The 13,575-nt window shown below is 41.3% G+C and overlaps 2 protein-coding genes across 4 annotated transcripts in view; both read right to left on the bottom strand.

Moving 5' to 3' along the window:
* Positions 1-7: 7 nt before the first annotated feature.
* atpaf1 (ATP synthase mitochondrial F1 complex assembly factor 1) lies at positions 8-12,085 on the bottom strand. 3 transcript variants are annotated; one of them, XM_041839890.2, is made up of 9 exons: positions 11,849-12,085; positions 10,444-10,552; positions 10,147-10,200; positions 9,873-9,935; positions 9,695-9,745; positions 9,530-9,577; positions 8,944-9,039; positions 2,781-2,888; positions 8-854 (listed from the first exon to the last, which is right to left on the bottom strand). In XM_041839890.2, the coding sequence occupies exons 1-9, from the start codon at positions 12,067-12,069 to the stop codon at positions 675-677; spliced, it is 930 nt and encodes a 309-aa protein (XP_041695824.1). In that variant the 5' UTR covers positions 12,070-12,085; the 3' UTR covers positions 8-674. The 3 variants fall into 3 exon arrangements, with proteins under 3 accessions (XP_041695824.1, XP_041695826.1, XP_041695825.1); XM_041839892.2 differs by lacking the exon at positions 11,849-12,085 and adding an exon at positions 11,652-11,842; XM_041839891.2 differs by lacking the exon at positions 8,944-9,039 and having other exon boundaries at positions 11,849-12,073.
* A 202-nt stretch (positions 12,086-12,287) lies between these two features.
* Positions 12,288-13,575, bottom strand: part of frem1b (Fras1 related extracellular matrix 1b) — a 66,853-nt gene continuing 65,565 nt past the window's right edge. The window contains exons 35-36 of the mRNA XM_045205338.1: positions 13,244-13,329; positions 12,288-13,144 (exon numbers count right to left, since the gene is read on the bottom strand). Coding sequence (XP_045061273.1) covers positions 12,927-13,144; positions 13,244-13,329 — 304 coding nt within the window. The 3' untranslated portion in view covers positions 12,288-12,926. The remainder of the gene's footprint in view (positions 13,145-13,243; positions 13,330-13,575) is intronic.

The raw sequence follows: 13,575 nt of genomic DNA, 5'->3' as shown, positions 1-13,575 counted from the left end.
TAGTATGGCATTGTCAATATCTCTAATTTATTACAACAACGTATCAGGACACTCAAAGTGACAACAGGTGAATAACGTGACCACTATTTTTTTCTGTATTACACAGTTCATCCATGTGTCAACCACAAAGCTAGATAGGTATGTACACAATCTCATTGTACACTCCCTTATGTTTTGAAAGCCAAATTCCGGCAGTTATTCTATACAAAAACAACAAGCATATTCGGAGGAGTAAACACAAAACACTGGGATAACGTCCCAAATGGCACCCTAATCCGTTTATAGTGCACTACCTTTGACCTGGGCTCATAGGGCTCTGGTCAAATGCAGTGCACTCTTTAGGGAATAGGGTGCCTTTTGGGACGTTCCTAGGTTCTGACAGGAATTTGAGACTACTGTCAAGTGCAAGATCGACAGGGGCGTGGTGAGGAAGAACATTTAAGGCTTTGATAAGATTAAATAAACATTGATTCATTACATCATTACGGCCAGGATTTTAGCATACATTTTGACTGATGCATCTGCTCAACCAGGTCATAAAAGTCCCAAGCAACAGACTTCATCCTTTATCCCCCGCAAATGCAAGAATAGGCTCCAAATGAACTACCACGTCCCCTGGCGATTCCAATCCTGTGGTGAATTGGAGCAATTTTACACTCCGACAACTCTTGGATCTAGTTTCCAGAGGTGAGTGCAGGGTTGATGCCGCTCTGTTCCAACTCAGCGATCACTGCCATGTGTTTGAAGTCGGCTGGTTTGTGGTTAAAGGTCTCCACCAATCGGAAGGTCTCCTGCCGCTGGGTTCCGTAGAATAGCTGCACCTGATTGGCCAAGCACTGAGCCAGATGTACGGTCTGCAAAAGAGGAGTGTTTCGTTAAAAGCTTTCCTCTACTTAGACCAAAACAAATAGCTAAGCTATATATGATGAAATCTGGTAACTACTGTGTAATAAACAAACAAAATACCAGAGGTAAAATTACATTGTAATCTACAGTACAAATACTTGACCAATTACCATCTCACACAGCAAAGTTGTTGATATCATTTATTAATGTGCTGTTTGTATACACGTCTGATTAGCCTGTATGGGTAAAGGTTATGTTGCATGTGGAGCATATGCATAATTGGATTCTTCTGCTGCTGATTTCTAACATTGACTTCAACATCTTTATGATTAAATCAAATCAAATTTTATTTGCCACATGCGCCGAATACAACAGGTGTAGACCTTACAGTAAAATGCTTACTTACAAGCCCTTAACACTTATTCTTAACTGCATTGTTGGTTAAGTAAAAAATTGATTAAAGAGCAGCTGTAAAATAAAATAACAGTAGGGAGGCTATATACAGGGGGTACAGGTACAGAGTCAATATGCGGGGGCACCGGTTAGTCGAGGTTATTGAGGTAATATGTACATGTGGGTGGAGTTAAAGTGACTATGCATAGATAATAAACAGAGTTGCAGCAGTGTAAAAGAGGGGGTGGGGGGGACAATGCAAATAGTCCGGGTAGCCATGATTAGCTGTTCAGGAGTCTTATGGCTTGGGTGTAGAAGCTGTTAAGAAGCCTTTTGGACCGGCACTTGGCGCTCCTGTACCGCTTGCCATGCGGTAGCAGAGAGAACAGCCTATGACTAGGGTGGCTGGAGTCTGACAATTTTTAGGGCCTTCATCTGACACCGCCTGGTATAGAGGTCCTGGATGGCAGGAAGCTTGGCCCCAGTGATGTACTGGGCCGTACGCACTACCCTCTGTAGTGCCTTGCGGTTGGAGGCCGAGCAGTTGCCATACCAGGCGGTGATGCAACCAGTCAGGATGCTCTCGATGGTGCAGTTGTAGAACTGTTTGAGGATCTGAGGACCCATGCCAAATCTTTTCAGTCTCCTGAGGGGGAATAGGCCTTTCACTGTTATGTCGTCGGCAAACTTAATGATGGTGTTGGAGTCATGCCTGGCCATGCAGTCATGGGTGAACAGGGAGTACAGGAGGGGACTGAGCACGCACCCATGAGGGGCCCCCGTGTTAAGGATCAGCGTGGCAGATGTGTTGTTACCTACCCTTACCACCAGGGGGCGGCCCGTCAGGAAGTCCAGGATCCAGTTGCAGAGGGACGGGTTTAGTCCCAGGGTCCTTAGCTTAGTGATGAGCTTTGAGGGCACTATGGTGTTGAACGCTGAGCTGTAGTCAATTAATAGCATTCTCACGTAGGTGTTCCTCTTGTCCAGGTGGGAAAGGGCAGTGTGGAGTGCAATAGAGATTGCATCATCTGTGGATCTGTTGGGGCGGTATGCAAATTGGAGTGGGTCTAGGGTTTCTGGGATAATGGTGTTGATGTGAGCCATGACCAGCCTTTCAAAGTACTTCATAGTACTTCAAAGTCATTTAGGCAGGTTATCTTAGTGTTCTTGGGCACAGGGACTATGGTGGTCTGCTTGAAACATGCTGGTATTACAGACTCAGTCAGGGACATGTTGAAAATGTCAGTGAAGCCACTTGCCAGTTGGTCAGCGCATGCTCGGAGTACACGTCCTGGTAAACCGTCTGGCCCTGCGGCCTTGTGAATGTTGACCTGCTTAAAAGTCTTACTCACATCGGCTACGGAGAGCGTGATCACATAGTCATCAGGAACAGCTGATGCTCTCATGCATGCTTCAGTGTTGCTTGCCTCAAAGCGAGCATAGAAGTGATTTAGCTCATCTGGTAGGCTTGTGTCACTAGGCAGCTCGCAGCTGTTGGAACTGTATTGTATAGGTACGATGGCTTATTAGAAACAACTTACCATAAACTTAGGGTCCATCTCAGCAGTCATGAGCACTACACCCTTATCCTTCTGCAAGTCTGAGTAGTGGTAGAAGATCAACTGACTGGGGGCGTGCTCTCCCATAGTCTGTGGAGAGGGTCAGAAAAACACCCTGTGTTATACAATATAATCTATTCCAGGGGTCTCCAACCCTGTTCCTGGAGAGCTACCATCCTGTAGGTTCACTCCAACCCCAGTTGTAACTAACCTGGTTCAGCTTATCAACCAGCTAATTATTAGAATCAGGTGTGGTAGATTAGGGTTGGAGTGAAAACCTACAGGACAGTAGCTCTCCAGGAACAGGGTTGAGAGCCCTGATCTATACTATAGGGTATACCCAACGCTCTCCTCCCCCCAGACATTTCACATTTTTGTTTTAACCCTAAAACAGGCACACCTGATTCAATTAGTCAAAGGCTTGATGATTAGTTGACTAATTGAATCAGGTGTGCCAGTTTAGGGTTCAAACAACAATTTTAAACGTCTCACTATTTGAATAATATCATGATGTATCTGCTAAATGATGTAAATGTAAATGATGTATTTTTTTTCTGATATCCGGATAGTCGAAATACATGTTTTAAAGAAAAAAAGTGTTTGGGGAAACTTCAATGGAGACAATTTCGAAATTGGGTAGTGCATCATCAGTTCCTCTTGTCATGTTAGTCATTGCATACCTTAGAGAGCTATTTATAACAGAAATGTCCAGATCAACTAGCCCATGTCAGCAAACCTTTTTTTATTTAGGTTTTTTAGCCCATAGATAGTTGTAATTTTGTCACTCAGATAACGAATACACATTAGATATGGCAAAATGAATAGAATTGCAAGAAAATTAGCTTTTAAACTTGTTAACATATAGACTAATATGTTATAAATTGTGTTCTTACACTGGTACAGTTATGCCCTATGAGAGATGTACAACTGCGCATGTGCGAAAATAAAGAAAGGGCATTTTCCCGCGTTCTGGTTGAAACACCAACGATGAACATGTGTGTTTATTCCTCCGTTAAGTAAGCCGGTATTCCTGTCCTGAAGATGACAGCACCAACAGGTTATGGGCCCAGGAGGGAACATGGAAGCCGATGGAATAGATTATGTTTCGACGGAGATGAAAAAAACTACGAGTTATGGGAGACGAAGTTTTTGGGACACTTGCGTTTGCTAGGGCTAAAGGCCACCATATTGAGCGTGGATGAAGAAGACGGAGAGAAAAATGAAGAAGCCTACGCCGAATTGATACAGGTTTTGGATGATAAAAGTCTTTCCCTGATAATGAGAGAAGCAGCAGATGATGGGAGAAAAGCGTTGAAGATATTGAGGGAACATTATGCAGGTAAAGGGAAGCCACGTGTGATTAGCCTCTACACTGAGCTAACTTCTCTTCAGAAAGCCAGTGACGAGTGTTACGGATTATATCATTCGTGCTGAGACGGCTATTACAGCACTGAGGAATGCTGAAGAGACTTTAAGTGACGGGCTGTTGATTGCAATGATTCTGAAAGGTTTGCCCGAATCATTTAAGCCGTTTGCCATCCACATAACGCAGAGTGACGAGCCGACAACTTATGGCAAGTTCAAAACCAAGTTGAGGAGCTATGAAAGCACCGAGAAGTTTAGCGCCATTTCCACTGACGACAACGTGATGAAGGCAAGTAACATTAAAGTTAGCTGGCCAAGAGGAAGAGATAAAGGGACCGAGATAACCTGCTTCAACTGTGGCCAGAAAGGGCACAAGGCCCGGGAATGTACCGTTACTGGAGAGCACAGAGAACGGAGACAGTGGTGTAGTTTTTGCAAGCGCTCCACTCATACTGACGCAAATTGCAGACGAAAAAGAAGAGACAATGTGAAACAAGCAACAGATGCTGAAGGCCACACATTTGCATTCAAAATAAGTGACTGTCAGGTTCGTGGACTGAAACATAAAGGGCTGATGGTTGATACGGGAGCAACGTCACATATAGTCACGGACATCGGGAAGTTTAAGGAGTTTGACGAGACTTTCAAACCGGAAAAACATTCCGTGGAGCTGGCTGACGGAACAAGAACGAATGGTGTCGCGGAGAGGAGAGGTGCAGCGGAGGTTTACCTGAGAGACAACACGGGTCGTCGGGTGAAAACAACGCTGACGAAGGCGTTTTCTCTGTTAAAGCAGCGACAGCCAACGGAGCTTCAATCAACTTTCGACAGGGGTGTAACAAGCTCATCCACAAGAACGGTACCACTTTTGACATCGAGGAGTACGATAGACTTTACTATCTTAACACTGTAAGTGATGAAAATGATGATGGCTGTCATGGGTGCTATGATATTCACACATGGCACAAAATTCTTGGCCACTGTAATTTTGAGGATGTGTCAAAGTTAGAAAATGTGACAGAGGGAATGAAAATCACAGGTAAGATTGACAAATCTACCCTCAACTGTGAAATCTGCACACAGGGAAAATTTGTTCAGAGCAGAAACAGAGAGCCTGATGAAAAGGCAAAAGCAGCTCTTGAGCTTGTGCACACTGATTTGGCTGGCCCTATTGAGCCAGAGGCGAAAGATGGGTTCAGATATACTCTAGCATTTACGGATGATTATTCAGGGGCAGTTTTTGTGTATTTCCTAAAAGCAAAAAGTGATACTGTAAAAGCTACTGAGAAGTTTATTGCTGATGTGGCCCCTTATGGAAAAATAAAGTGTGTCAGGTCAGATAATGGCACAGAGTACACAGCCAAAGAGTTCCAGTCACTGCTCAGTAAGAATGCCATAAGACATGAAACTTCAGCCCCTTACTCACCCCATCAAAATGGGACCACTGAGAGAAATTGGAGAACACTGTTTGAAATGGCAAGATGCATGCTACTTGAGAGCAACCTACCAAAGAAATTGTGGACATATGCTGTAATGACTGCTGCAGTAATTCGCAATAGGTGTTACAATAAGCGTGTAGGACAGACTCCACACTACATGTTTACTGGGAGAAAGCCTGATCTTTCAAAGATGAAAGAATTTGGATCTGTTTGCTATGCATACAGACAGAACAAGAAAAAGTTGGACTCAAGATGTGAAAAGGGTATTTTTGTCAGGTATGATAAAAATAGTCCAGCATACCTAGTCTACTACCCAGACACTGGAAAAGTTCTTAAAAACAGATTAGTCAAGTTCGTTACAAAAGTTGTAGTCGAACGCCAAACTCAGACAGATTTGGAAATGAGTGATGATCTTCATGGGGAGAGATTTCAATCCCCCATGCCAAAAGCCAAGATGGCAGATCAAAATTCCGAAGAGACACAAGATGTGCAAATCGAGACTTCAGATAGTCAGAGTCCACGCTATCCAGACAGAGAGAGGAAGAAGCCCCAGTACTTAAAATACTATGAGTGTAAAGTGAAGTGTGATGACCAGATACCACCTAGTGTTGACTACTGCTACAGAGTAATGTGCAATGCACCACAAACCTTCAAAGAAGCAATGATTTCACCAAAATCAGAGATTTGGGCTACTGCTATGAAGGAGGAGATGGATTCCCTTAGGGAAAATTATACATTCACATTGACCACACTGCCAGAGGGTAAAAATGCAGTGGGGGGCAGGTGGGTCTATGCGGTCAAAAACAATTCAGATGAGACTGAGACATACAAGGCAAGATATGTTGCAAAGGGATATAGTCAAGTGGCAGGAATAGACTATAAGGAGACTTTTTCTCCAACTGCAAATATGACATCAGTACGTTGTTTGATGCAGCTAGCAGCTCAGTATGACTTAGAGTTACATCAGATGGATGTCAAAACAGCATATCTACATGCTCCTATTGACTGTGAAGTGTACATGGAGCAACCAGAGGGTTTTGAAGTCAGGTCAGATACAGGTGAGCAACTAGTCTGCAAACTGAACAAGTCACTGTACGGCCTGAAACAGTCAGGAAGGAACTGGAACAAAATGTTGCATGATCACCTTAGTGAAAATGGTTTTACACAGAACCCAGCTGATCACTGTGTTTACAACAAACAAACTGCAACAGAAAGGATCATTTTGATAATTTGGGTCGATGATCTAATTATCGCTGCTAGTGATAGTGAATCACTCACAAGTGTAAAATAAATGTTAAGTGAAAAATTTAAGATGAAAGATCTTGGGAGGCTTAGACATTTCCTAGGCATTGATTTTACACAAAGTGAAGGGAAAATAAAGATGAGCCAAACAAGGTACATAACCAAGATACTGGAAAGGTTTGGTATGTCAGACTGTAAAACAAGGTCAACACCATGTGAACAAAAACAAAACTTTGATGGTGATGGTGAACCTATTGATTCAAAAAGGTATCGTGAAGTGATAGGCAGCTTGATATATGTTATGACATGTACAAGACCGGATATCAGTTGGATTGTCAGCAAGCTGTCACAATACCTATCAGAACCAAAAGTGCAACACTGGATAACAGCTAAACATGTGTTGAGGTACTTGAAGGGGACAATGAATCAGGAGTTGTGTTACAAAAAGGGGGTGGAAAAACTCAACCTCGTAGCATATAGTGATGCTGATTGGGCAGCAGATCAAAGTGACAGACGAAGCATAACAGGGTATTGTTTTAGTTTAACTAAATGTGGACCTGTTATTTCATGGAGGTCTAAGAAGCAGCCAACAGTAGCTTTATCTACATGTGAAGCAGAGTACATGGCACTGGCTGCTACTACACAAGAAAGTTTGTACCTTGTACAGTTATTGGGCCAGATGGATAGTGAGTGCCAATATGCACCAGTAACAATCTTTGAAGATAACCAAGGTGCAATTGCTCTGTCAAAGAACCCAGTATGTCGTCAGAGATGTAAACATGTTGACATCAGATATCATTTCATTCGATCTGCGCTCAGTGATGGCAAAATAAGTATTGAATATTGTCCAACGGCAGACATGGTTGCAGATGTTTTGACTAAACCTGTAACGAAGTTCAAAAATGAAAAATTATTGGGTTATATGTTTGGAATGTAAACTGACATTTGTGAGATGTATAACTGTAAGCTAAATGTGTTGATAGTTAGGTTGAATACGACTTGTACAGTATAAGAGCAAGTGGGGGTGTTAACATATAGACTAATATGTTATAAATTGTGTTCTTACACTGGTACAGTTATGCCCTATGAGAGATGTACAACTGCGCATGTGCGAAAATAAAGAAAGGGCATTTTCCCGCGTTCTGGTTGAAACACCAACGATGAACATGTGTGTTTATTCCTCCGTTAAGTAAGCCGGTATTCCTGTCCTGAAGATGACAGCACCAACAAAACTGCTACATTTTCTTTGCACCATGACAAAAGTGTAGAATTGCAGGAAATACGCTTTAAACCTGCAAAACTCTCTCCACCAACAAGAGGGTTGTGAATAGTTTGTCATGAACAGTGCTTGTGCCCATAGAATTAGACGTGTCGCGGGCGCGGGATGTTCCCCAATGCTGTAAGGGTTGCACCCCCGAGCGAAAAAGTTTGTAGCTAAAGAAGCTAGCTAGCTACAGTAGCCAGCTAAGTTAGCCAGCTAGCTAGCTAAATACTTTAAAGTAGCAAGGCTAATTGAGGCGTCCTTGTTTATAACAACTCCATTCATATGAAACAACAGCCTACCTGTTAGTTGATCATTGTAGCCTACTCCTTCTCATTTAGCCAACGTAATTCGTAATTTTAATTCGATTTTGCATTGATGAGAAGTCTCCCACTTTACTTGCTACACATGGAGCCTCTGTAGCGCCGCTTTGATTGACTGACAATAACAAGCTACATGTGTGAAACGTGTGTAGGATACAAATTAGTCTTTTGTATGAGGCACTCATAAAAACTGTCATAAAACTGTTTTATAATTTTTTTTTATGTAATGGTCTATCCTTGTAGGCTATGTAGCAATGTCACATAAATACTTGTATTTCATTTTAGACAAAGCACTTCCCCCCCACAAAAAAATAGGCCCATTTATTTATCAGAAATGAACACTCTCCCAAGTAATTGAATATTAACATCCATTCGGATATTTGAATTTTCGAATAACCGTGCCCATCCCTATATTTTATATAGATAAATACATACCATATTATAAAAATATATGGTTTCGTTTGGATAAGTGATGATGGATTGGAGTGATCAAATAACTTTTATGGGAATAATACCTGGACATTGATGAGGGAGGTGAAATGGAGCTCGTGGTCCGACCACTGGCCCAGGAAGAACTCGTAACCCTCCTTTTGGGGTAAAGCATACAGGAACTGGAGATAGGGGAGTTATAGATTATAATCATCACCACTGTCTATTTTCAACAATTTCTTTACTCAACTATCTGACATTAGATTACCATCATTCTGCTTTGCGACCATCAACCAACAAGAGTTCCAATTGTGAACTCAAGAGTATCACATCTCAAAATAATAAAATGCAGGTATTCAATCATATCTCAATTCACTGTTGTTCTAATAGTTATACATCATTCAGGTTGTGGTTAACAGGAAGCACTGAACTAGTGGAATGCTGCAGCGTAGCGTTCTTTATTGGAGCAATACTGGCACCAAGTGGTCTTTACTGCATGTTACTTCTCAAACAATCACATCTGCTCTGACTATTGTCATTATGCCAGACAAATTGGCAAATAATTTGTTTGCCAATTTGTATGCAATGTCATTGCAAACACACTTCTTTATCATCCAATGTTGTACATATTACAGCACAGTTTTAATAGACACTGAGCATTGAGATTCTTACCGCGGGGTTCGACTTGGCTCGGTTGATAATGACTTCAAAAATGTGAGCCTAAAATGAGGAATAATTATGCAATTATAAAAAAACATTTGTTTAGGACAATAAATAGCTAAGCCATGCAAGTTAAATTACTGGAAAACGTGTGTTCTGACAAAATAGCAAACTTACTGGTATGACAGCACTGATTGTGTCTTTTGTGGCATAATACTGCCTCCACAGCTGAAAACAGAGAATGAAAGTTACACAAAAATATATATTTCATTCCTCTTATGAGCACAACATGAAAAATAACATGATTCTTTACCTAGATATGATATTTAATCTCTAAATATGTAAATACACATACCTCTGCAATTTCTTCTCCCGAATTATCCTGGATCAAGTCCAAGTTGAGGATAGATCCTAGGGTCTGTGCAAAACCAAAAAAGACGTTAATGGGATCACCCAGGTGTATGGGGTGAGTTACCCTCATACATGGGTAACAAGTAATGGGCTATAAAACCTTGTGAAAAATTGTATACAAATGCAATCCAATAATGTCAATAGTATCAATCAATGCCATTCCACATTCTCTTCAGCAATTTACAATGCTATCGAGGACAGCATTTTTGACTTTTCACCTTGTCTTTAGTGAATCTGCCTGAACCATCAGACTGCTTGTCACGCTTCTCCAACTGCAAATAAGATAAGATTTGTTGCATATCAAATTGGAGTCAATTAAACAGTGTTTCCCTACATTTGTGTAGGGCATATTGGCACGAAGGCTGTCAAAGCTACATCTAGGGGCTAGCAGTCTTTCAGCGTAAAGACTTCTACAAGGGGGGATGCACGCACCCCAAAGCAATGGTGGGTAGCCTAACAGACAATGTTTAAACATTATGATTACACCCAACAAAATATGTTATGTATTAACTTACTTCCTGCTCCATGAGCTTGACAAACTCTGCTTGTTTAGAGTGTCCAAGAGGCTCCCTCTTGATTTCAATTTGCTTCTCGAGCCGAGCATTGAACTCCTGAGGTCTGGCACTTAAAAAAATGAAATAACTTCTGGTTAGGAAATCCGTACATTCAAAACTAAGGTACAGGTCAGCCTGTGATCATGACACAGTTCCATTACATTACACATAAGAGTCATTGGACGAAGGAGTCTTCTGTACGGGTGAGTTTTGTTAAGAGCCCAGACGCTCAATCTGAACATTGACACGCGTTGTTACGGTATGGTTTTGGAAGCATAAGGACCTTATCTTTCATATCAGTTAGAAATAATTTTCAAAAAACAAAAGGTTAAATTGATACACACGTTGATAGGGTAAGGGTTAGTGTTCCCACACGGCCATATCTTCATGTTACAACGCTTGTTTACATAAGACAAGAGGCGACCACCTGTGCTAAGAAGCTATCTAGCACGCTCCGAATACCTGTGTGTAATTCAGAAAGTGTAGCGGAAGTGTAGTTTGGTCGGATGGAGGCAACCATAGCTGTATGGATATGTGGAAAACTGTTACAGCAAGTGTATTTTATTTTTTTGAAGGATTCTTTCTCACTAATGAAAGATAAGGGCCATATGTTTGCAAGCTATTATTATTGATGTTTCTAAAGGTAGTCGTGGGCAAAGCTAATGGTTGAAAACTGTAGGGAGAAGGCAAAATGCCACCTAGAGTTTGAGAGCTAAAGGTCAGCCTAGAGATGAACGGCATAATGTACACAGAGCATAACGAAGCAGGAAACTTTTCACTCATGCACAACAGTTCATAGGAGACGGTGAACATTGTCACTTCAGTAATAATTATCCTAAACATGAAGGATTTAGGAAACCACAAAAAGCTATGTAATATCAACGTTGGCTCTGGCTACTAGTTATTAGTACAGGGTCATTCAATCCTAGCCCTGTCCTGGAATGTGCAGGCTTTTGTTCCAGCCCAGAACTAAAACACAACTGATTCAACTAACATTAGACATCAATCTATTAATAAGTTGTATAGGGAGGGTAAACTGTAATCCTAAATGCTGAGTATACTGAACTGGAACAAAACAGGCATATAATATACATCACACTCAGTTAACCAAGTCACAACACAAGCCAAATTATAAAAACGTGAGACCAGTTATTAGATATGGTACATACATAGTTAGCGAACACAGTAGGCAATACTTAGCTAGTTAGCTGTCACCAGTTATTTCCCATGGTTGTTACACCTGGGCATTTCATTTCCCTGTTCACTATCCAGTGACAACCTACATCAGTGGGGGTTGCACACCAAACTAGCTAACTAGCCTGGTGCTAGCTAACTAATCTTTGCTCGCGTTTGACTTTGCGCTTACTTGCTTAGCTTCCTGATCTTTTCCTGATATTTATTATAATATGGATTGTCTTCCAGTTCCGGCTCTTTCTCTTTTTTCACAGAAAATGCTCTAAACTGCGACGGCACCAGGCCTGGGATGAGCGCTCGTATTCCAGTTGCCCTGACCGCTAGCATCCCACGGTACAAACAAGACATTTGCACTATGGCCGCCGCCATATTTCCTTCGTCATTGTCGCACATAAATAAAGCACCGTGAAGAAACACTGTCAACTTAAAAATTGTTCCGAGGACCTGTTCTGTGTGTGTCAAACACAGTAAATGAGAAAGGCCCATATAACTATGGATATGCCTACATGTTTGTCTTTTTTTGTTAATCAAGTGGTTTAAGCATTTTAATTCAATACACAAATGTCCCAAATCACAACAGAAGTAACAGTCTTCTATAAAATTAACATTAATTTCAAAATCAGCTTGGAATGCAACAGTAATGGCACATAAATGCACAGAGTATGTGAGAATAGTAGCAATGGTGAAAACACATTTTAGAAGCTTCAAGGTTTTATTATGAAAAAATGTACAGAGCAGCTTCAAGGTAAACTGTAAATAATGATATCCGAGCCCATCTTTTTTTAAGAACTGAAAGCTTTCGGTGTTTGAACTGAAGTACAACATAGTACAATGTATTACTGTAGTAATTAATTTCATAACCCCACCCCCTAGAATAGCACCCACTTACAGTGCATGGCTTATCCTTTGTCTGAGGGGTAATGTACTTACATTGACATTTTCCTCCATAAAATAACTTCATAGTATATTTGGGTCTCACTTTATTTGGATAGTTTATTTGATATGTTGATTCTCAGATCTTCAATAAACTCTCCATTTGATTTATTAGATGTAAACTGCAAGTCGACATGCAATAACTAGTAGGTTTGCCATCTATCCTTCAACCACCCTGGAAAACCAGCTGACACTATCAATGATTCAGCTTGTGCTTAGTTACTGTAGTTAAACATCTATAGCGTACTACCCCAAATAGAATATTGCCAATATTTGTGCTGGTATTGCCCTTTAAGTGTGGTAATCCACATTCCTCTTCAGTGACTCTGTGCTGGCGATGAGCAAATGTATCTGCGTTCTGGTGCCGTGGTGCAGGTCATGGGTGTCCATGTTTTCTGGCTTTGGGCTAACACACACATAGAACTAGAGGCAGCACTCTCAGGCTGCTGCTCTTGGGCTCGGTCCTTCTTGAGTCTGGAGAATGACAGGGATTTTCCGTCCGTCCAGGTCCAATGTCCTGGGCTGCCTGACAGGCCTGTAAACATATGAAACAAGTATTCAGGAAAAATAATAAAACTCTGTGTTCTGCTGTAAGAGAATTTGCTAACAGAGAATGTAGCGATGTTCCCCTTACCGATCCAAAATGCCTGTTTCCCAGCAAATTTCCATAACCACGCCATGTCTTTTTTCGACTGGACACTTGTTAGATTGCTGTCAAACCTTAGAAAGAGCATTAAAAACAGAACATTAGTAGAGTTAGTGCATAGGCGGATCACCTATTCTCCAGAACCAACAGAATGGCTACTAGAGATATTCCTTATACAGTGGGGGAAAAAAGTATTTAGTCAGCCACCAATTGTGCAAGTTCTCCCACTTTAAAAGATGAGAGAGGCTTGTAATTTTCATCATAGGTACACGTCAACTATGACAGACAAATTGAGAAAAGAAATTCCTGAAAATCACATT

This window comes from Coregonus clupeaformis, chromosome 20, assembly GCF_020615455.1.
Source record: "Coregonus clupeaformis isolate EN_2021a chromosome 20, ASM2061545v1, whole genome shotgun sequence".
Taxonomy (NCBI): Eukaryota; Metazoa; Chordata; class Actinopteri; order Salmoniformes; family Salmonidae; genus Coregonus; species Coregonus clupeaformis.
Note: the sequence above shows the minus strand (reverse complement) of the source record. Positions and strands in the feature narration are given on the sequence as shown.